The following is a 23033-nucleotide window of genomic DNA, read 5'->3' on the forward strand; positions in this document are numbered from 1 at the left end:
ACGGCCCGGAAGTCGGGGGAGGGATTTCCGGAGCCCTTTTCTGGGCCCAGCCGCGGTGGTCCTGCGACGTTGCGCGGTGCCGGCAGCGACCCCCGCGAGGGGAGGAGCTCGCGTAGGTGAAGCCTCCACGTTACGAACCGCGCTCCCGCGTGACTCCGATGCCCCCGGGGTGGGTGCCGGCCGCCGGTGGTCTAGACCGGGCTTCGTGGGCAGAGGGGCGGGAGCTGCTCGGCCTGGGCGGGGTTGGGGGCCTCGGAGGGCGCCTCCGGGAGCGGGCGTGAGGGGCGCCCTCCGGAGAGTGCCCGGGACAGCGGAGCCTGACGCCCTGGAGCCAGGCCGCAGGACCGCGTGGCGACGGGGCAGGTGTGCGGTGAGTGGTGTTGGGGTGGAGGAGGGGCCTCAAGACTTGGGTGCGAACGTCAGATCTGTACTGAGCTGTGTGAGAAATGAGGTGGTCGTGAGGCGCCAGGTGTCCTACCTGGAGGCCCCGGGTGGTGCACTCACCCTGCAGGGGGCGAAGAGGCTCTGGTGACGGGGAGGAATTTATTCTCCCCCAAGCGAGTGGAGTTGAGAGATGAGCCATGCCCATCCCGTGGATTCCTGCAGTGTGGGCTGGTGGCTGCCGGTCTTTCCAGTTGTCTCTGCTTAGCAAGAGAATCTGCTTCTGGGCTCGTTGGCAGAATCGTATTCCTTGAGGTTACTGTACTGAAGTGTATGTTTCCTTGCTGACTGTCCTTAGTTCCTGAGGCCCCAGTCCTTGCACAGGGACCTTGCATCCCAGAGTCAGCAAGGGTTCGTGTAATTGGATTGGGTCCACCAAGATAATCCCTTCTGCAAGGTCTCTTTTGCTGTGTAGTGTACTATATCCACAGGTTCCAGGGGTTGGAATGTGCACATGGGTGTGGAGGGGCATTGTGTTTACCAGAGATTCGGTCTGTGTCCTCCTGGGCAAGATCCTGAAGTGAGAAAAACAAGATGTAAAATGAGCATAGAATATTCTGGAAGGGTACATTAGCAACTGGGAAGGGGAGCAGAGTAGCTGGAGTGGTTCACCATAAGTCCTTTTTTGCCTTTGAATTTTGAAAATTTGTGATTGTGCCCCCATTCAGTGACGGTGATAATAATTTCAAGAATTTTAAAATAAAGTGAACGAGGGGCGCATGGGTGGCTCAGTTGTTAAGCGTCTGCCTTCCGCTCAGGACATGATCCCTGGGTCCTGGGATCAAGCCCCACATCGGGCTCCCTCCTCTGCTGGGAAGCCTGCTTCTTCCTCTCCCGCTCCCCCTGCTTGTGTTCCATCTCTTGCTGCCTCTCTCTCTGTCAAATAAATAAATAAAATCTCTAAATAAATAAATAAAATAAAGTGAACAAATATTGCAAATGACTGAATCTCCCTTTGGGAGAGGGAGAGGAACGCCCCCCCCCCAATGGAAGCAACATCTTCTCCATTCTGCTGCTCCACGGACAGGCACCTTAAGTCAGTGCTCTCCCTGCTTTGAATCTTGTCTGCACCGTTCCTCTGAGCACCCATGTCAGGTTAGTTCTGTCTGTCCTAGTATAGAAACATGGTCAGTGCCTCACCGTCAGGCAGCCATGGCCTCTGATAGTCTGTACCCCAATGACCCTGCCTCTGAGCTCTGTCCACACCTTTGCCCCATGTTCTACCTTTCTAACCATTGCCTAAGTCCCCTTCCCTAGGCCTGGTTTAAATGCCTGCCTGCCCCAGGGCGCCACTCCTTCCTTGCTGCCTCTTGTTTTGTGCTCCTCTCAGCCTGTCAAAAACCAACGATTTGGTTGGATCGACCCGTGTGGTTCTTAACTATGATTGCACAGTCCCCTTTAGCAACAACCATTAGGAAATTTTCAAAAAATAAAGGATTATTACTTACAGGGCCTGCAAATTAGCACACCTGGGGCCACATAGTGAGGTTTCTGGTAATGAGAGAGAGGTGCACTGGCCTGGATTTCTGCTTTTATTGAGGTTGAGGGTGGAGACCTAGGGTTTCGTGGGCTCACTCTTTATTGGTGAGTTTAAAACGTAAGAGTGGAGGGGTGCCTGGCAGTTGGTTAAGTATCCGACTTCAGCTCCAGGTCATGACCTCAGGGTCTTGGGATAGAGCCCTAAGTCAGGCTCCCCACTCATCAGGGAATCTGCTTCTCCCTCCCCCTCTGCCTCTCCCCATCACAGGTGCGCTCTCTCTCTTTCTCTCTCGTAAATAAAATCTTTTAAAAAAATAAAATAAAACATAAGAGTGGGAATTTAAAGCACAGGAAGAGAAAAATAGCAAGTGGCCACATGGCCAGTAATCAGAATCAACCAAGATTTCTAAAACAAAGGCTCCGTGAGGGGAGGCGGCCTGGCTCTTTATCTAGTCCAGTGGCTGGCATTTGTTCCATCTTTGAAACGGATGCCTGTTTGCAGTGGGTGCTTCAGCATCAAGGCTTAATTCAGGCACTTGCATTACAAAACAAAACAAAGCAACTGTCAGGGCTTATACTACATACTCCCCAGTAGGCAGGCAGTGTCTACCGTATGCTTCTGCCAGCATTTCTTGACTTGTTTTCTCTACCCTTGAAAGACAGAGGGGTGATTATAACCTATCAGTGGTGCAGTGTGAATAAGGGGCCAAGGGGTATTGCCACAATACAGGTGGGCCTCTGAGCACGGCCTGGTGCATTTGCAGAGACAGGGCAATGGGAGAGGTGGGGGAAATCACTAATTTGGTCCATATGGGGGACCCATCATGTATCAGTGGGAGTATTGTATCTCAGAAGGAGCATTTAGAACTGGAAATGAGCCCAAGCTTGGGAATCTTCACAGGATAAGGGTGTTGATGCCTTCCTTAACCGAGGAAGTTGATGTAGATTCAGAAGTGAACCCTGATGTACCAACATGAAGCGGGAAATAAGAAGGAGCCTGGGAGGGAGCCACTGGTGCAGTGGGAAGACAGCTCAGGATGGTGGAGACCTCGATGCTGCCAGGGGGGGCGCAACTCAGACACCATGGTGACCATATGCACATCTGAAGTATAGGCTACCCCTAGCTGCCCAAATGCTTGAGTTCCTTCTCTACTATGAATGGATCTGATGGTCCACCTTCAGGACATTGTGTCAGGAATGAGGGGTGGGCCCACCGTGGGTGCAGTCTCTGTGGGGCTGTTCTCCTATCACGTCAGCCCTGGGCCCTCCCCTGGGTGCCCATGGGACATTGTGTGCTCACCTTGCCCTGAGGTCAGCATCTTACCCCTTGCCTGAGACCTAGCACCAGGTCTATGTCAGGTCTCAGGCTGTAGGGGTAGAAGAGACCCCTGCCTGGTGGGAGCTAGCTCCTCTGTACACTCACCTGCATCCTTGCTGGTCTCCAGGTCCCAGCCATGCCCAGCCTCAGGGCTCGCTCTGAAGAGACAGAAATGGAGCCCTCAGGTCCTGGACCATCCCCTTGGATCCCTGCAGCCCAGGCCTGTGTGAGTGATGCTCCTGCTGTGACCCACGCTGGATCTGCACTCCGTGATCCCCACTGCTGTGGCTACACTGAGCCAGGAACCACCCCCTCTCACCATCAGCAGCCAGGTACTGGGAACAAGTTCCCCGCTGGTTGCCCTCATTCTGGAGGGACTTTGTCCATGTCACCCTGTCCTTACCCCCAGGAGGCATCCATGTCATCATTAGGGATGGGGTGCCCCATGGACTTGAGGGCCAAGTCTAGAGATCAGAGGGGAATTTGGCCAGGCCCCATGCTGTCTTGGTGCCTGAGCAGGACACTGTGTTTCCCCACCTGACATAGAAGCATGTGATATTATGCTCACCAGCTGACCCCTGCCCAGCCCAACTACTAGGCTGGTGGTAGTCCCCTGCATTTAGGATACAGTCCTGATTCAGGCTGTAATCCTACTCCTTCTGACTGCATTCACACTGCCTAGCCACTTCCATCCACCTTCGAACTCTACTAGAGAGTCCTTTCCTGAGGAGCCCTCAACTAGCTTGCCTTTTCTATGGACCCCTCAGCAGTGATGAGGATGGTTACTCAGTGTTAGCTCTCCTTACTGGAGCTCGATGGTGGCTGGTATATAAGAGGACACTCTTCAGGACATCTAGGCTGAGTACCCTAGTCAGATTCTGTGGCCAGGGAAGGTTGGGCTAATGGCAGTGTTGGTTCGCAAACCTCGCAGGCCTCCCAGGTATAACTTAACCTGGCCTCTGTACGTGGAGGGGAAGGAGAGTCTGAAGAACGAGGCAGGACGCCCAGGTTGGTCATAAGCAAGGGAACTTATTTAAGAGGCTTGTCTTGGGTGGCTGCAATGCGAATAGACCCCAGCACCCACCTGCCAAATCTAAAGTTGATATCGTGGCTTTAACTGGGTTTAGTTACATACACTGTCTAGATGGTCACAGCACCACATCACTATCTCAAGGCTGTGTCCTTGCACCAGCTTCTGGGAGCAGGGAAGGCAAGCAGAATGTACGTTCAAGGACAGGGAAAAGCACGAGGAGCCTCCAGTCACCTGGATTCAGCTCACAAGTCAACCAGTAGTCACATCCTCTTGACCTCCCCCAACAGGCAGAGGTGGTACAAGACAGTCCTGGGTGTGTTGGAGCAGGAGAGTTAGGGGATGAGAGACATGATGAGGTCCCAAGAAGTGGCCCCGAGAGACAGGCCTCCTGACTGCCCCCAGGCAGAGGCAGAATGTGAACCAAATGGTTAATGGTATGCTGGGCAGAGAATGATGAGGGAGGCCAGGCCCTATTTCCATTAAAAAGAAAGAAAAACAACAGCAGGTTGATAGTGACTCATGTTTAAAAAAGCCACTGTGGAACAAAATGGTGGAGTACATAGCTCCAAATACCCAGTCTTCCACATTAACATTTAAAAAAAAACCAACAACAGGCAGAAACTGCCAGGACCAACTTTGTCAAAAATCTAAATCTAGAAAATAGGTTTACAACAACCAGGTAATGCTAAATCAAGAAAAAGGGCACTTGAAAATGGTAGGAAAGCTTTGTGGTGTTTTTCCTTGCTCTTGCTCCCAAACACTCCCTGGCTCAGTAGCAGCTTTTGTTCCCAGCGTGGGATGGTGGTCCCTGATCCAAAGGGAGCAGAGAAGATCTTATTCAAAAATTATTGTTTGTCCTAACCTGTGTGGGATTGGACAAAGGATTAATGCAAAGTGCTTGTCTCTGGTTTGCCTAACTCAGAACTTAGGGCACAAAAGCCCTGGGTTCAGAAACATGTAAGGGAACTAAAACCCCACAGCCACCTGGGACGTCAGTTAACAGTACAGTCAACCACCTAGAGCCTAGGAGGGAAAGCTGGGGAAACGAGGACATTCGAAAGCACCCTTGTATATCAGGGAATTTAGAAGACGGTATCCATGCCCAGGACAGGCTACATGCTCAGGAGAGACCTCAGAAAATCATAGCTTCACCTCTGACTCATCTCTCAGCTCAGTAAAAGCAGGAAGCTAAGATAGTTATATATAGTGTTAAAGTAGTACCCAGCGCACAGACTGGGAGAGGTGTATTACTTTTCGTTTACTGTTAGTGTTCAAGGGAGTATCTGTCAAAACACTAGCTGAACACAAGCTGAAGAAAGAGACCTCAGCGGCCATACATGACAGACTAGTTTTAGTTTGCAAAACTTAGAAAATCACTAAATGAACAAATGACTATACCCTTCAACAATGAATAACAGCAAAGCCTGGAGGAGGGAGAGACTGATTTACAGAGTAACCACATAAATATTCAGATGTCCACTTTTTAACAAAAAAGTAACCAAGAATACAAAGAAAAAGGAAAATAAGGCTGGCCCATTCAGAGGAAAAAATCAATTGGCAGAAAGTGAACCACTGTCTTAAATGTGCTCAAAGAGCTAAAAGAAACCAAGAAAACAATGTACAAACAAATTGAGAATGTCAAGAGATTTTAAATTTATACAATTATAAATATACAATTTATATATACAACTTTTATGATATAATTATAGAAAGGAACTAGAACAGGGGCGCCTGGGTGGCTCAGTTGCTTAAGTGTCTGCCTTCAGCTCAGGTCATGATCTTGGGGTCCTGGTCCCCCCATTGGGCTCCAGCCTCGCATTGGGCTCCCTGCTCAGTGGGGAGTCTGCCTCTCCCTCTCCCCCTCCTCACCTCCCACTTGGGAGCGCTCTCTTTCTCTCTCAAATAAACAAATAAATTTTTTTTTTTTAAGGAACTAGAGCAAAAATTCTAGAGTTGAAAGGTACAATAACTGAAATGCACTCACTGGAGGGATTCAACAGCAGATTTGAGAAGGCATCACTCGAAGATAGGATAATTGAAATTATTCAGTCTGAGAAGCAGGAAGAATAAAGGTCAAAGAAAAATGAACAGGATTTAATGGACCTGTAGGATAACATCACTCAAACCAACATACACATTATAAAAGAGAGAGAGTAAGGTGTATAAAGAATATTTGAAGAAATAATGTCCCAAACATCTCAAATTTGATGAATGACATGAATCTATACATTCGAAAAGCTCAACAAATTCCAACTAGGATAAATTCAGAGAGATTCACATCAAGACTCATTATAATCAAATTGTCAAAGGCAGAATCTTGAAAACAAAAGAAGCAACCCGTCTCATATAAGGGACCCTGAATTTGATTAGCAGCCAGTTTTTCAGCAGAACCCATGGAGGTTGGAAGACAGTGGGATGACATATTTAAAGTGCTGAGAGAGAAAAAACTGTCAACCAAGAATTCTGTTATCTGGCAGAATTACCCTTCAAAATGATATTCCCAGATATTTCCAGATAAATAAAAGCTGAGGATTTTTTTAAAGATTTTATTTATTTATTGGAGAAAGAGAGCATGCAGGAGCAGAGGATGGGGGCAGAGGGAAAGGGAGAAGCAGATTCCCCATTGATCAGGGAGCCCGATGTGGGGCTCAGTCCCAGGATGCTGAGATCATGACCTGAGGTGAAAGCAGACACTTAACTGACTGGGCCACCCAGGCGCCCCTGAGGATGTTTTTTACCAACAGACCTGCCCTATTAGAAATGCTAAAGGGAGTCCTGCAGATAAAGATGAAAAGACACTAGGTAGGGACTGAAAGCCATATAAGTGATTAAAAATCTCAGGTAAAGGTAACTACAGTGGTAACTGTAAAAGCTAGTGTTATTGTGTTTTTGGTTTAAAACTTCGCTTTTTAGTTCCTAAATGATTTAAAAGACAAATTCTTAAAAATAATTATAAATCTATGTTATTAAACATACAACATGTAAAGATACATTTGTGACAACACAAAGGTGGGGAACAGAAGTGTCTAAGAGCAGAGTTTTTGTATGCTGCTGTGGCTACGTTGCGACCGGTTCAAACTTGATGGTTTTCTTATGTACCATAATATACAGCATGGTGACTACAATTAACAATACTGTATTATATATTTGAAAATTTCTAAGAAAGTAGACCTCAAAAGTTCTTACCACTAAAAAAGAGGTACCTGGCTGATTGAGTCGGTAGAGCATACCACTCTTGATCTTGGGGTCATGAGTTTGAGCTCCATGTTGGGTGTAGAGATTACTTTAAAAAAAAAAAAAAAGAAAAGAAAACTATATAAGGTGATGGATGTGTTAACTAACCTTATGATGGTAGTCATTTCACAGTGTACATGTATCAGTGTACAAATCACTACATTGTGCACCTCAAACTTACACAGTGACGTATGTCAATTATATTTCAGTAAAGCTGAGGGAACAAAAACTAAAATGGCTGGGATGGGGGGGATCAAACTACATTGTTTGATATTAGGATATTAATTGTAATCCCCATTATGCCATTAGGAAAATATCTTTAAAATGTCCATAAAAGGAAGAGAGAAGAAAATTAAGATGGTACACTACAAAACATAACATAGAAGAAGACCGTAATAGAGGAAAGAAATGAGGGACAAGAAAGGTAGAAGATACCAAAAACTAATAGCAAAATCAAGTAAATCATTAATTAGTAATAATTAATAATTCCTTATCAATAATTAATTATAAACGGTTTAAACTCTCCAAAGGCAGATATTAACACAGTGGGTGAAAAAGCATGATCCAGCCATATATACTGTTACAAGAGGCTTGCTTTAGATCCAAAGACACAAATAAGTTTACAGTGAAAGGTGAAAAAAAGATATTACATGCAAATAAATAGTAACCAAAAGAGGTGGGTGACTATACTATAACACCAGAAAAAAATAAAGTAGGTAAAAAACTGTAGCAAGAGAAAAGAAGGACATTATGTGTGGATAAAAGAATCAATTCAGCAAGAAGCTATAAGTACAAACGTCTACATGCCAAAGAGAACCCCAGAATATATGGAACACATATACATCTGAGGGGAGGGATAGCTAGTTGTACAATAATAGTTGGAGACTTCAGTACCTCACTTTCAAAAATGGCTAGAACATCTAGACAGAAGATCAGTAATAGGGAACTTGAACAACACTGTAAATCAATTAGACCTGATGGACATGCCCACCCAAAGGAGCACAAATTCTTCTCAAGTGTACCTGGACATTCTCCAAACATAGACCTTATGTTAGGCCACAAAACAAATCTCAATAATAAAAACAGTTGAAATCATGTAACATTATTATCTCTAGTCAATAACAGCAGGAAAAGGAAAACTGAAAAATTTACAAATGTGTAGAAATAAAACAACATACTCTTAACCCATGGGTCAAGAAAAAATCACAAGGGAAATTAGAAAACACCTGCAGACAAATGAAAACAAACAAAAACTTACAGTATGCAAGGAGGGCAGTGCCAGAAAGGACATTTATAGCAGTAAATGGATACATTAAAAAGGAAGAAAGATTTTAAGTCAGTAACTTAACTTTATATCTTAAGGAACTATGAAAAGAAGAGTAAACTAAACCCAGAGCTAGCAGAAAGAAGGAAATAATAAACATTAGGGGAGAGAGAAATGTAATAGAAAGTAGAAAACATTAGAGAATCAACAAAATCAAAAGTTGGTTTTTTGAAGATTAAAATTGACATAGCTTTGAAGACACAAATAACAAAAATCAGAAATGGACATTACTACTGATCTTACAAAAGTAAGCAGGAGTATAAGAGAAGACTGTTAACAGTTGTGCACTGACAAATTAGATGACCTAGATGAAAGAGAGAAATTCCTAAAGACGAACAAACAAAAAAATGACCAAAGTGACCCAGGAATAAAGTATTACACCCATGGGTGTAACCCAGGAATGCAAGGGTAGTTCAGCATAACAAAACCAACCCATGTCACTTACCACATTAATAGAATGAAGGAGAAAAACCATAATCATCTCCATTGATGCAGAAAAGGTATTTGACAAAATTAAGCACACTTTGTGATTTAAAAAAAAAGAGGAAGAAAGAAAGAAAAAGAAAAACACTGGGAAAACTCAAGATAAGGGAACCTCCTTAGTATGTTAAAGGGCATTCATGAAGAACCCACAACTAGCATTATACACAATAGTGAAAGATTACAATCTTTTCCCCTAGTGATCAGGAAAGTATTGCCTGTTTTACCACTGCTATTCAAAATCATACTAGAAGTTCTAACCAGCGCAATCAGGAAAGAAAAATAAGACTTTCAAATTGAGACGGAAGATGGTAAACTATCTCTGTTTGCATAAGACATGATCCCATATATAGAATATCCCACAGAATCCATTAAAAAGCTGCAGGAGCTGATAAATGGATTCAGCCAAGTTTCAGGGAATAAGTCAACACACAAAATCAGTTGTTTCTATATACCAGCAATGACCGATCTGAAAAGGAAATTAAGAAAACTTCATTTAAATAGCATCAAAAGAAAAAATAGGGACACCTGGGTGGCTCAGTTGGTTAAGCATCTGCCTTCGGCTCAGGTCATGATCTCAAGGTCCTGGGATCAAGCCCCAAGTCAGGGTCCCTCGTCAGCAGGGAGTCTGCTTCTCCCTCTCCCTCTGCTCCTCCCCCCTCTACCCTCTCATTCTCTCTCTCTCTCACCCAAGTAAATCTTTTAAAAAAGAGAAAAGAACCTACAAATAAATTTAACCAAGGAAGTGAAAGACTTGTTTACTGAGAATTACAAAGCTTTGACAAAAGAAATTAACAATACATAAATAATTGGAAAGACATAAAATCCATGGATTGAACTTTTTTTTTAAAGGTTTTATTTATTTATTTGACAGACAGCCAGCGAGAGAGGGAACACAAGCAGGGGGAGTGGGAGAGGAAGAAGCAGGCTCCCAGCGGAGGAGCCTGATGTGGGGCTCGATCCCAAGACTCCGGGATCACGCCCTGAGCTGAAGGCAGACGCTTAACGACTGAGCCACCCAGGTGCCCCATGGATTGAACTTAATTCTGTTTCAGTGTGTGTGCTATCCAGCAATCTATAGATTCAATACCAACCACATCAAAATTCCGACAGCCTTTTTTGCAGGAATTGAAAAGTCAGCCCTTAGAGTCACAGAATTACAAAAGGCCCCACAACAGTCAAAGCAAGCTTGAAAAGGAAAAACAAAGTCAGAGGACTCATACTCACCAGTTTCAAAAATTACTACAAAGCTTTAGTAATCAAAGCAATTTGGTACTGACATCAAGCTGTACATACAGATCAGTGGGATAGGACTGAGAGTGTGGAGATAAACCCAGACATCTGTGACACATTGATTTGCAACGTGGGTATCAAGACCGTTCAGTGAGAAAAGATAATTCTTCAACAGATGATCCTGGAACAAGTGGATATCCACATGCAAAAGAATAAACCGGGACCCCTACTTCACACCATATACAAAAATTAATTCAAAATGTCCCAAGGACCTAAATAAAGAACTAAAATCATTAAACTCTTACAAGAAAACAGGTATAAATTTTCATAACCTTGGGTTTGACAGTGGATTCTTAGACACCAAAAGCATAAGCAATTAGAGCAAAAGATAGGCAAGTTGGACTTTATCACAATTGAAAACTTTTGGCATCAAAGGACATTATCAAGAGAGTCAAAAGACATCCTATTGAATGGGAGAAAATCTTTGCAAATTGTATTTCTGGTAAGAGTGTAGTATCCAGAATATATAAAAACTCTTACAACTCAACAATGAAAATACAACCCAATTTTAAGATGGGCAAAGGACTTGAATAAATGCTTTTCAAAAGAAAATTTGCAAATGGCCAGCAAGCACATGAAGAGATGCTTAAATTCATTAGTCATTTGAGAAATACAAATCAAAACCACAGTGAGATAACCACTTCACAACCACTAGAGTGGTTGTAATTCTTCAATATGTAACAAGTGTTTTCAAGGGTGTAGAGAAATTGAAAGGCTCATACAATGCTGGTGGGAATGTGAAGCGGTGCAGCCACTATGGGGTAAAATTTGGCTGTTCCTCAAAAGTTTAAACATAGCATTGCCATAGGACCCAACAATGCTAGATAAATACACAGAGTTGAAGACAGGTACTCAAACACGTACATGTACATGATGTTCATAGAAGCACTATTCACAGTTTCCAAAACAGCCTAGATGTCCATCAATGGACAAATGGATAAACAAATACGGTATATCCATACAATAGAATATTATTCAGCCAAAAAAAAAGGAATGAAGCAGTGATAAATGCTACAATGTGGATGAACTTGCAAAAACTAATTAGACTAAGTGAAAGAGTCCACACATAAAAAGTCACATGTGATATCCCATTTATAAGAAATATCAGGAATAGATAAATGTATAAAGACAGAATGCAGATTGAGGGTTGCTAGGCGTTGGGCAGGAGAGAGAAGATAAACCAATGGGTAAGAGGCTCTACTTTGGAGTGATGGAACTGTTTTGGAACTAAATAGAGGTGATGATTGTACAACATTGTAAATGTACTAAATACCACTTAATGTTCATTTTAAACAATTTTTTTTGGTAAATTTCACCTCATAAATTAAGTAAATGAAAAGAAAAGCTGCTCAGGAGATAGGAGACTAGGGGAGCCCCCACCTGAGTATGTGGTGCCCTTGGGAGTCTGTATGACAGGTGGCTGGGTTAGGTCCTGGGTGAGCGGACTGCTGTGCCACCAGCAGCAGCCAGTGCACCACAGGCACACGTGGCATTCACGTGAGCATGGCTTTGACTTGGGTACGTACCTAAGCTGTTTTCCACAAACCTGGAACCCACTAATTGTAAAGGTCTTTAATGAGTGCTTTCTCTCAGGAAAAACGAATAGGTCTGTTGTGCTCTAGAAGGGTTGAGAACCCTCACCATTTTCTCCAGTGGGGGTCAGTCATGGGGCAGCAAGGGTAGCACAAGCAACTCCATTTGTTTTCACATATTTTTCTTTGCCCTAAAACCCAACTTTTTCTTTATTAAAATATTTTATTTTTAAGTGATCTCTACACCCAACATGAGGCTCAAACCTACAACTCCAAGATGAAGAGTCACGTGCTCCACTGACCAAGCCAGCCAGATGCCTCCCCTTAAACCCAACTTTGTGTGTGTGTGTGTGTGTGTGTGTGTGTGTGTGTGTGTGAGAGAGAGAGAGAGAGAGAGAGAGAGAGAGATAAGGGAAACTACGTTTCCAATTTTACATTTCCTTTCAAAAGAGAAACTTTGATCATTGTTTCCAATAGTCCTTAAATTGCAGAGAAGAATTATATCAGATTTAATAAATCCAAAGTGACCTCTTACCATCCTCACCCACAGGACTGTTTAGTCTCCTGTCTCAATAAAAGGCTTCCAGGTCAACAGTGGCTTGGGGCTAAAAACCAATCATTGTCACCATCTCCTGAGCCACATTAGTGACCTTATCTTAAGGTCAACAAACTATGACCCACAGGCCAGATCCAGCTAGCCAGGGATTTGTTGGGGTTTTTTGTTGATTGTTTGTTTTAATGGCCTGCAAGCAAAGAATGGTTTTGAGGTTTTTTTCAGGGTTGTAACAAAGCAGACCATACGACCAAGACCATATAGCCACAAAGCCTAAAATGGGTACCCTCTGACCATTTATGGGAAAGCTCCATTGACTCCTGTGCGTCATCCCCTTCTGGTCCCTACTCCATATGTAGCCAGAGGAGGGTGGGAGTCTCCCTGGGTCAGTCGCTGGGGAGATTGGGGGACATTGTGAGCTTTGGGCCAGCCTGTGTAGACCCTTGTTTCCCATAGGAGCTCCCCTGTCCCTGCAGTCCTCAGTGAGCCCTCCCATTACTCCTAGGAGCCCAGCCTCATGTGGACATTTCCTAGACACCCCCAGAGCCAGGGCTCCTGACTTAGGGAGCTCTGAAGCTCACAGAAGAACATGGTCAGGGGCGCCTGGGTGGCTCAGTCATTAAGCATCTGCCTTCAGCTTAGGTCATGATCCCAGCATTCTGGGATCAAGCCCCGCATCGGGCTCCCTGCTTGGCGGGAAGCCTGCTTCTCCCTCTCCCACTCCCCCTGCTTGTGTTCCCTCTCTCGCTACCTCTCTCTTGTGTCAGATAAATAAATAAAATCTTTTTAAAAAAAAAAAGAAGAACATGGTCAGTCCTTATGCTGCATGTGATGATGGGCCTGCCTGAGGGTCAGCAGAAGGGTAAAGCATGGCACCCGTGTGTTGTGCCGGCCACATGGCTGAGTTCCATAGGAGAGAGTCTGGCACAAGGAGTCTGGCAAGGAGTGTGGAGGGGTTTCCAGATGTGTGGGCATGGCAGGCAGACAGGCTGAGTGTGTGGCCAGGCCAGGTCTGCATTGAGATCACTGTGGTGGCTCCAGAGGGAATAGAAGTGTCCAGATGAGACAGGGACACAGAATGCTGTTTTGTTAGATCCCAGAACTTGCAGATGGGGAGAGGCAGTGTCAGCCTGAACTGAGGGGCAGGTCAGAGGACAATGAACCCAAGGAAGCATGGGGAGGGGTGTCCACCCACCTACTCAGCACCACTGAGTGTGGCCAAATGAGGGGTTGCTCCAGTCCCAGGACATGGAGCACTGCTATGTGGCCATAGCAAGAAGGGGCAATGGTCAGAGAAGGTCTCTCCAATGAAATGTGTTTGGGCAGACACCAGGCAGAAGTGAAGGAAGAAGGGGCACCTGGGTGGTGCAGTCCATTAAGTGTCTGACTCTTGATTTCAGCTCAGGTCATGATCTTGGGGCCATGAGATCAAGTCCTATGTCTGGCTCTGTGCAGAGTCTGCTTAAGTTTCTCCCTCTCCCTCACGCTCATTCTCACTCTCTCTTTCTCTCTAAAATAAAAACATTTAAAAAAAAAGAAATAGTGAAGGAGCATGAGGACCATCTGGGAAGAGTGTTCCAAGCAGGGCAGATCCTAAGGTGAGTGTATCCATCCTGCTCAGGGAACAAGAGCAGAGGTGAGGTGAGCTTAGGAAAGGCCTGGGAGAATGTCAAAGTGCTCTGATGACACTAGGGTGTCTGTGAGTAGGAGGGGAAGGGGAGGTAAGCTACTCAACATCCAGGCAGGAAAAGACAGCAACAGAGTGGTCTGGGTGTTTGAGACAGAGACTTAAGATCTGCGTTTAACTGAGAGATCCAGGGGAGTGAGGGTTTCCTTGTTCCTTCAGATGTGAAGATAGAAGAGGAGGAGGTGACAGAGTCCTGATGTTATGAGGAACCTTGTGCACATTTCTGCCTTCAGACAGTTGGACACAGCTGTAACATTGTACCAGGGCACAAAATTGTCCAGCTAACACCAGTCAGAATTGTGGGTTTTAGGGAGTAGGAGTTGCTTTGGTAGGACAGGGCACAGTCTCTGAAGCTTCTTTTGAACAGGACAGAATCTGATGTTTTAGACAAGTCCCCACTCCAGTTCTCAGCCTGCCATGCAACCAGAAGCACCCTTGCTTCTCTGAAGGTAACAGTCCCCTCTGCACCTGCCAGCAGAGAGCCCACCTCTCCATACTGGTGACTCCTGAGGCAAGGCCTGAATGCCATGAGTTGGTGCTAAGAAAAATATTGGCCCAAGAAACATTGTGGGAAAGACAAAAGGGTACAATGAATAACAATATAGCATGAGGTGGGGCTCCTAGGTGGCTCAGTTGGTTAAGCCTCTGCCTTCCGCTGGGGTTGTGATCCCAGTGTCCTGGGATCGAGCCCCATATCAGGCTCTCTGCTCAGCGGGGAGTCTGTTTCTCCCTCTGCCTACCTGTGCTTTCTCTGTCAAAGAAATAAATAAAAAAATCTTAAAAAAAAAAAAACACAATATAGCATGAGGTGTATAATGTTTTACTTGTACAGGTGAGAGCAGTGAGTACCTGGATTTGAGGCCCTCCAGGGTAGAGCCAACAAGACTTGCTGATGACCTGCAGTGGGAGAGGGGCACCTGGGATTTTGACTTGAACCAGTAGGGAAACTACAGGTGATTTCTGAGATGTGGGTCGGGGGGTGGTGAGGGTCAGTCTTATAGATTGAGGGCCCTGCTGCCTCGTCCCCTTGGAGCTCTCCCCTCTCTTGTCCCCTTGAGAGATTTGGGACTACCACCCCCAGTGGGTCACACATTCCCAGATGTCTCATCTGTATTTTCCTGTTTCCTTCCAAATGACTATGTTTGTTATTTCAGATTGGGACACCAGGACTAAGGGCAAGGAATTTCTTCAGAAGAAAGAAGTTTCTGAGGATTTGGAATCACAGGCAGAAATATCAGAAAACTATACCAGTGATTTTTCGCAAGCACCTGAGCTTGGAGAACTGTGTGATGATGTACTGGAGAGAGATTGGGGAACCCCTGACAGTGAGAGACGGGTGCAGTCACTCTACCAGGAGGGGGGCTTCACACCAGTGGCAGTGCGCCTTAGGAGCCCCTTAGAGAAAGAGCTGGGCTGTGATGACTTTGTAAGAAGCTTCAGTCTGAGCCCAAACCCAACAGCGTCTCAGGGAATTCCTACAGAAGAAAGGCCACATCTGTATGACATGTGTGGCCACAACTTCCAACACAGTATGGACTTAAGTAGCCATGAGGGGTTTCACATAGCTGAAAGCCCACTCATATGTAATGATTGTGGGAAAACCTTCAGAGGAAACCCTGATCTTATTCAGCATCAGATAATCCATACTGGACAGAAGTCCTTCATATGCAATGAATGTGGAAAATCCTTCAGCCAGAGCTCATTTCTTAAAAATCATCAGAGATCTCATGTGAGTGAAAAACCCTACCAGTGCAGTGAGTGCAGGAAAACCTTCAGTGTGCACTCAAACCTCATTAGGCATCAGAGTAACCACAGCGGAGAGAAGCCTTATGTATGCAATGAATGTGGAAAAGCCTTCAGCCAGAACTCAAGCCTTAAAAAGCACCAGAAGTCTCACATGAGTGAGAAGCCCTATGAATGCAGTGAATGTGGGAAGGCCTTTAGACGGAGCTCAAACCTCATCCAGCATCAAAGAATTCATTCTGGAGAGAAGCCGTATGTGTGCAACGAATGTGGGAAGGCCTTTAGGCGGAGCTCAAATCTCATTAAACACTACAGGATTCACACAGGTGAGAAACCTTTTCAATGTAATGACTGTGGGAAAGCATTCAGCCAGAGCTCACACCTGAGGAAGCATCAGAGGGTTCACACTGGAGAGAGACCTTATGAGTGTAATGAGTGTGGCAAACCATTCAGCCGGGTCTCCAACCTCATTAAGCATCACAGGGTTCACACTGGAGAGAAACCTTATAAGTGCGGTGACTGCGGGAAGGCCTTCAGTCAGAGTTCAAGCCTCATTCAGCATCGGAGAATTCACACTGGAGAAAAGCCTCATGTATGTAATGTGTGTGGAAAAGCCTTTAGTTACAGCTCAGTGCTCAGAAAGCACCAGATAATCCACACAGGAGAGAAGCCGTATGAATGTAGCATCTGTGGGAAGGCCTTCAGCCACAGCTCAGCCCTCATTCAGCATCAGGGTGTGCACACAGGTGACAAGCCCTATGAGTGTCACGAATGTGGAAAAACATTTGGTCGGAGTTCCAACCTTATCCTTCACCAACGAGTTCACACCGGAGAGAAACCCTACGAATGTACCGAATGTGGAAAAACCTTCAGCCAGAGTTCAACTCTCATTCAGCATCAGAGAATCCATAATGGATTGAAACCCCATGAATGTAACCAGTGTGGTAAAGCCTTCAACCGAAGCTCAAACCTCATTCACCACCAGAAAGTTCACACTGGAGAGAAGCCGTATACGTGTGTTGAGTGTGGTAAAGGCTTCAGCCAGAGTTCACACCTTATTCAACATCAGATAATTCACACTGGTGAAAGGCCCTATAAGTGCAGTGAATGTGGGAAGGCCTTCAGTCAGCGTTCAGTCCTCATCCAGCACCAGAGGATCCACACCGGCGTGAAGCCCTATGACTGCTCTGCTTGTGGGAAAGCCTTCAGCCAGAGGTCCAAGTTGGTCAAACACCAACTGATCCACACCAGGGAGTGAAACGGAGTACAGCTCCATTCCTGACGGCTCTGGCCGTGTCCCAGCCTCACCCACCTGCCAGACTTGAAGCCAGGTTCACTTGCTGCCCTTAACTCCATCCCACTGTCCACAAAGTCCAGACCCTCCTTCCCCTGCCATCACTCCTGCTTCCTGTGACTTCTTGTTTCTTGTTTGTTTTGCTTGTATAGTTTGTTATAGTTGTTAGGAGGGAAAAGATGATAGAAGCTGCATATTCACGAGTAGAGTTTATTACTATAATCAAACAGAACCAAAAAAGTAAACTGACATTTGGTTCAAAATAACCACAGGAATTCTTTTCTTTGGTTATTAGTCATAGAGTGAACTCTTTTTTTTTTTTTTTAAGATTTTATTTATTTATTTGACAGAGAGAGTGAAGAGGGGACAAGCAGGGTGAGTGGCAGGCAGAGGGAGAAGCAGACTCCTGGCTGAGCAGAGAGCCCCATGTGGGACTCGATCCCAGAACACTGGTATCATGACCTGAGCCAAAGGCAGACACTTAACTCACTGAGCCACCCAGGTGCCCCTAGAGTGAACTCTTTGTCTATGGTTATAATTGATATTCTGCTTACATAAAATCAGGTCAAGAGTTTTTCAGGTCTGATTGCAGTCATCCTGCCCCAGAAGTGGTGTGTACTCATTACCACCAGTTCCTCACCCTTTCTTGTCCCTCCCATGTATTCACTAGACTGAGGATTCCTGCCACCTTTCCTTTGTGCCTGAGTCTGAGGTCATGCTTTCTTACGGTCCCACTTGGGGCTGCTGCACAATTACACAAGCAGCTGTTTCCTACCCTCTGGCTCTGTGCCATATGGTCCTGGTTGTTGGCCGCACAGAGGCCTGTCCTCTCCATGCCCCTCCTGTTCTCTTCACAAGCTCCCAGGCTCAGTTTTCTCCCATGCCCATTCATCTCAACATTTATGGAGCACCTGTGACTGTCCCTAGTAAGTGAGAACTGGTCCCTCCTCAGTTTCCCAGAGCTGTGGAGCAGTGGGAGTTGTCCCAGAAGCAACACATCTGCCACCAGAGAGACCCCTGGATGCCAGCCAGCCAGTCCATCTCAACTTGGGGATATCCTAGGGTAGGTGGACAGAGAACCACCTCCTCTGTTTTTCCAGGAAGAAAGGCATTAATGGGCAGATGTGGTTTGCAGGTTTGCAGTTAGCGTAGGAAGGTAGGGGCTTGACTTCTGTGCTTTCGAGGAAGTAAAGGCAAAGCCATCAATTGCAAATGAGGAGGGAGAGGTTTGAAGAGGGAAGTGTGGAAGAGTTGGCTCAAGGGTACACAGGTCAGGCTTGGGCTACAGTGGGCTGCCTACCCTTCTTTCAGAGGCCATCAGAGTAACCCATCACTGCTCACCCCCTCCCCTCCACTTCACCCCAACCTTCCCAAGGAAACACCCTAGAGAAGAAGCTGCCACATTTGCAGTTTTGCTGACAGCATTGCTGTGCTAACCGTCCATTCCACCCTGTGCAGACCTCCATCTGTTCACCCTCATGCTTTCTCACCATCAGGCAACCCTCTGTGGCTTCACTTTCCCTGTTGTTCAGCCTGGATTCCATCCTTTTTTCCAGTAAATACTTGTGGGAGGCTTACTGCATGCTATTTGCTGGGGACACAGGAAACAAGACAGAAAAACACCTGCCCTTGAGGACTTCACATTCCAGTGGGTAGAGAAAATGCACTAGTGGCTATGATTGTCATGAGGCAAAAGGAAAGCAGGAAATAGGGTCTGGGTGTTTTGAGGAGTTGGGGAAGGCCTCACCAAGATGTCCTTTGAGTAACAACTTGAAGCAAATAGAATGACCGCTGAAGATGGGGGATAGGGTATGACAGCAAGAATAGCCAGTTTTCTTGGGAAGCCAGAGCTGGGTAGTAAATTAGGAATGTGCAGATTATGACCTGCTGAAGGGGGAGGCACAAGCCACCCACATAGGTCACCAGTTAGCTCCCTCAGCATCCAAGCTCCTGTTTTGGGAAAGTGAAAACCCTGGGGTCTTTTTCATTGAAGGCACAGTTTCAATACACTCAAACAAAGGAATTAAATTCACAAGATTTACTACAGAAAGATCCCAGAAGCAAGGGGGACACAATGACCCAGGAGAAGGGCAGTCCACCATCCCAGATCATGAGTGAGCAGGAAATTGAAAGCAGGGTAGCAAGCATCTGTTACTCCGGAGGTGCTTAGAGTGGAGATGACCAGCTCAACTCAAGTTGTGATCTCAATGTCCACACTCTGGGTGTGTGTAGGGTTATCATATGGTAAAATGCCTGGGCTGTAACTGGGAAAAACAAAAGTTTTTGTTTTCAAACAAAAGGCCTGAGGCCTTCTCAGAGGCCCTGAGAAGAAGCAGGCCTAGAGTGTTCAAGAATCATCACAGGTCAGTATGGCTAGGAGTTGAGTGAGCAGAGGGAGAAGCAGATGGGGTGGGTGGTAATGGGCCATATCACAAAAGGCCTTATGGCCATGACAAGGACTGGCTTTTATGCTGGGTGAAATGGGAGATGCTGGAGGCTTTTGATAACTTACATTTTAACAAGGTCATTGCTGTGTGAAGAGGCTCTAGTGGCAAGCATGTCCTCTGTGTTACTGCCTCCTCAACTCCTTTTGCCCCTCTGACCTCCGCACCCTTGGCAGACCCCCTGGGGCTGAGGCATAGCTGTGGGAGGCCAGAGTCTAGACCCAGGAAGGAAGAGTGGGTGTCAAGCTTCACCGGGCCCTTGTCCCTACCCAGTGTCTGGGCAGAATTGGCCAAATTTAGGGGCCTGCTGTCTGCAGCCTGAGGAATTTCAATTTTGGAATATCATGTTTCCAAAGAGAAACTCTGGAAAGCAAATTGTCAGCTACAATTTCTTTTGACTTTCATGACGTCCTTGGAGATGTTTCTTGGGGAACGAGGGCTCAGAAGCCTGGGTGCCCCCTCCTTTTTGCCAGCAGATTTCAAACCATTCAAACCCTGCTGGACAGGAGGTGTGAGGTGTGTGCTGCAGCCTCACCCCCAGCCACAGCAAACACCCAGGCCAGTGCCCTTCACCATTGCCCCTCAAGCCACTTTGGACCTGCCCTGTGATCCCTGCCCTGCTGACCTCAGTTATCCAAGTAATAAACCTCATGCCCTTGTGGTGTGTGTGGCATTGTCAGTCCTGACCTCTGAACCAAATTTGGGGGCGGTGGGCATCCAGCCTGCAGGTAACAGTAAGAATTGGAGTTGGCACTGTGAGCGGAATATCTGCACGATGGCACCCCAGGGTTCTACCTGCTCATGCTTTGGCTCACTATCCTGGCCACTGTCTGCAAGCCAGCATGCACTCACCCATGCCACACACGTTGCATTGTCAAGTCCAACAGAGCCTTTGTTAGAGATTTAGCTGTCCTAAATCACTTGATAATTACTTGGTGTTTAGGGACAGCAGTATGGGATTGGAGCCCTCCTTAAAGTGGCCCTGAGTTGTGTGTCTGATCCCAGACCTATCTGTGTACTTGAGACCAAGGCTGCAGCTGACTCTAGCTCAGGGGAGAGACCATACCCTATGTGAGATCTGTGTTCATTAGGTGGCCACTCAGAAGGAACACATTTGCAAGGAGGCATTAGGTGGCATGCCAAGTGAAGTCCACACTCCAGAGAGCAGATGCTTACTAGAACCCTTGAATACTGCCACCATCCCAACAAAAATCGCTATTCTCCAGGTTCTAGGGAAGAACACCCCCAGCACAGCCAAGAGATTAATTCAAACCCAAATTAAGCCTGTAAAGCAACTGTTGCTATTGGAAGGCCTTCCAACTGCTGAGGCCACAGTATATTGGTACAGTATAAAGCCAAACCTGGGCCCTCTGGCATATTCCACATGCAGAAGAGGCAGCCTCCTCTGTCCTCAGTTCCTGCCGGATGCCAGGGTGTTGGAGGGCAGCCCTCCTCAGACCCTTTAACTACCTGGGGAGCCTCTTGGGATGAACTAAGTGAAAAGCAGTAAGAATTCACAGACTATACGAGCCAACCATCATAGGTGATGGAGCTCAGTGGGGAGCTGCTGTTCCTCATTGCTTAACCAGGATATCCCCAAACATCAGCACGACTGGCTAAATTCCAGGCAATTATCTTAGCACTGGATGGCCTGGCTAATGAATGGCGCCATCTGCACATTTTTACAAACTCTTGTGTCACTGCCTAAGATTTGCCCCCTTTAGGGTAAAGAACTCTCAGAATCTCCTGCCTCACGGATAGATGTCCCAAAATATCAGCCAAGGTCGTAGATGTCTCTACCCATACACAGGCCACAGTACAAGGTCTCACCAGGACACCCTCATCCCCTCTAGCAGCTGAGGCACTCTTGTCGTTTCTCAGAATACACAATGCTGAGCTGTTGAAGAAGGATTCAGTGGGATTTTCATCTCCCTCACTAGCCTCAGGCTCCAGGTTGCAAGAGTGCTGTATAACTTATTTAAACAAGCACTAATTCGATTAAATATGGTGTGTTTCAGTCCTCAAATACCAGACGTGAATTATGAGTGGTCTAGTTCCATTTTTTGATGTTTGCTGATAGCTTTGGAACCTCATCCCCCTTATTCTCCATGCCCACATCGGACAAGGTGATAAGAAAGCTGGGTGCTCTCTCCTTTGACACCAGCAGAAGATTCAAACCACACAAGCCTTCACCTATGCTTGGCAATCCTCCCACCCATCATACCCACTGACCACAATAAAGACCCTAAGTCAGTATCCCTTTCTTGACTCTCCTCTCAAGCCATTTCAGATCAGTTTGAGAGGCCTTCCCTACTCCCCAGATACCTCCTTTCCACACCTTCAAAAAAAAAAAAAGAAGCAGCAGCAGCAGCACTAAGCACTCTTTGGCCCCCATACCCTCCACTCTGCTCTTTGGTTTATGGACATCAACAAATTCCTCTGCGTTGTGACTTCTCTGAAAGTTCCCTTCAACTTCCTGGGCTGTTTTGGGTTTTTTTTTAAGATTATATTTATTTATTTATTTATTTATTTATTTATTTATTTATTTAAGAGAGAGAGAGAGAGAGAGAGAGACCATGAGCAAAGGGAGAGGCAGAGGGAGAGTGAGAAACAGAATCCCCGCTGAACAGGGAGCCTGATGTGGGGCTTGATCCCAGGACCTTGGGATCATGACCTGAGCCGAAGGCAGACGCCTAACTGACTGAGCCACCCAGGTGCACCTCAGCTTCCTGTTCTAACTAAAACCTGGTTGCTGCCTGATCACACAGGTCTCCTGAAGCCTTCTCCCTCCCCTATGTACCACTGGAACTGGAGATTGGGAGGATGTTCTCCTTGCTCTTTATTTCCACTCCCAGACATTATTCCTACCTTCAACCAACAACCCCAATTCCTTTAAGAACAGCAAACAAGCAGCCCCTAACAGCTGGTAGCTGGTCTGGTACAAACTATGCCAAAAGATTCATGTGCTTGGTAGAGTCCTGGGAGATCTCCCTCATATAACCCCACATTCATGCCCCACAAGTGGGTCCTGAAACTTCTGGAGTCAAAGACTGATGAGGGGGAAGAAAGAGTTTCCTCCAATGTCCACAGGCACCCCCCCACACACACACATGAGGTGAAGCTGGGAAACTCTGGAGAATGTTATGTGCAGAGCAGGGTCAGGATACGTGCCAATCCT

The 23033-nt window shown here is 46.1% G+C and overlaps 1 protein-coding gene across 3 annotated transcripts; it reads left to right on the forward strand.

Moving 5' to 3' along the window:
• The first annotated feature begins 20 nt into the window (after positions 1–20).
• ZNF16 (zinc finger protein 16) lies at positions 21–22213 on the forward strand. 3 transcript variants are annotated; one of them, XM_045777405.2, is made up of 3 exons: positions 21–169; positions 3366–3570; positions 15529–22213. In XM_045777405.2, exons 2-3 carry the CDS (start codon positions 3375–3377, stop codon positions 17373–17375), a joined length of 2043 nt encoding a protein of 680 aa, XP_045633361.1. In that variant the 5' UTR covers positions 21–169; positions 3366–3374; the 3' UTR covers positions 17376–22213. The 3 variants fall into 3 exon arrangements, with proteins under 3 accessions (XP_045633361.1, XP_045633363.1, XP_045633362.1); XM_045777407.2 differs by having other exon boundaries at positions 21–112; XM_045777406.2 differs by lacking the exon at positions 21–169 and adding an exon at positions 249–370.
• Positions 22214–23033: the final 820 nt, after the last annotated feature.

This window comes from Ursus americanus, chromosome 9, assembly GCF_024610735.1.
Source record: "Ursus americanus isolate L20-20 chromosome 9, mUrsAme1.1.p, whole genome shotgun sequence".
NCBI lineage: Eukaryota > Metazoa > Chordata > Mammalia > Carnivora > Ursidae > Ursus > Ursus americanus.

Coding starts and splice junctions, on each gene's coding strand:
- ZNF16 (XM_045777405.2), top strand. CDS start 3,375: ATGCCCAGCCTCAGGGCTCGCTCTGAAGAGACAGAAATGGAGCCCTCA. Junction 3,571..15,528: donor CTCTCACCATCAGCAGCCAG/GTACTGGGAACA, acceptor TTGTTATTTCAG/ATTGGGACACCAGGACTAAG.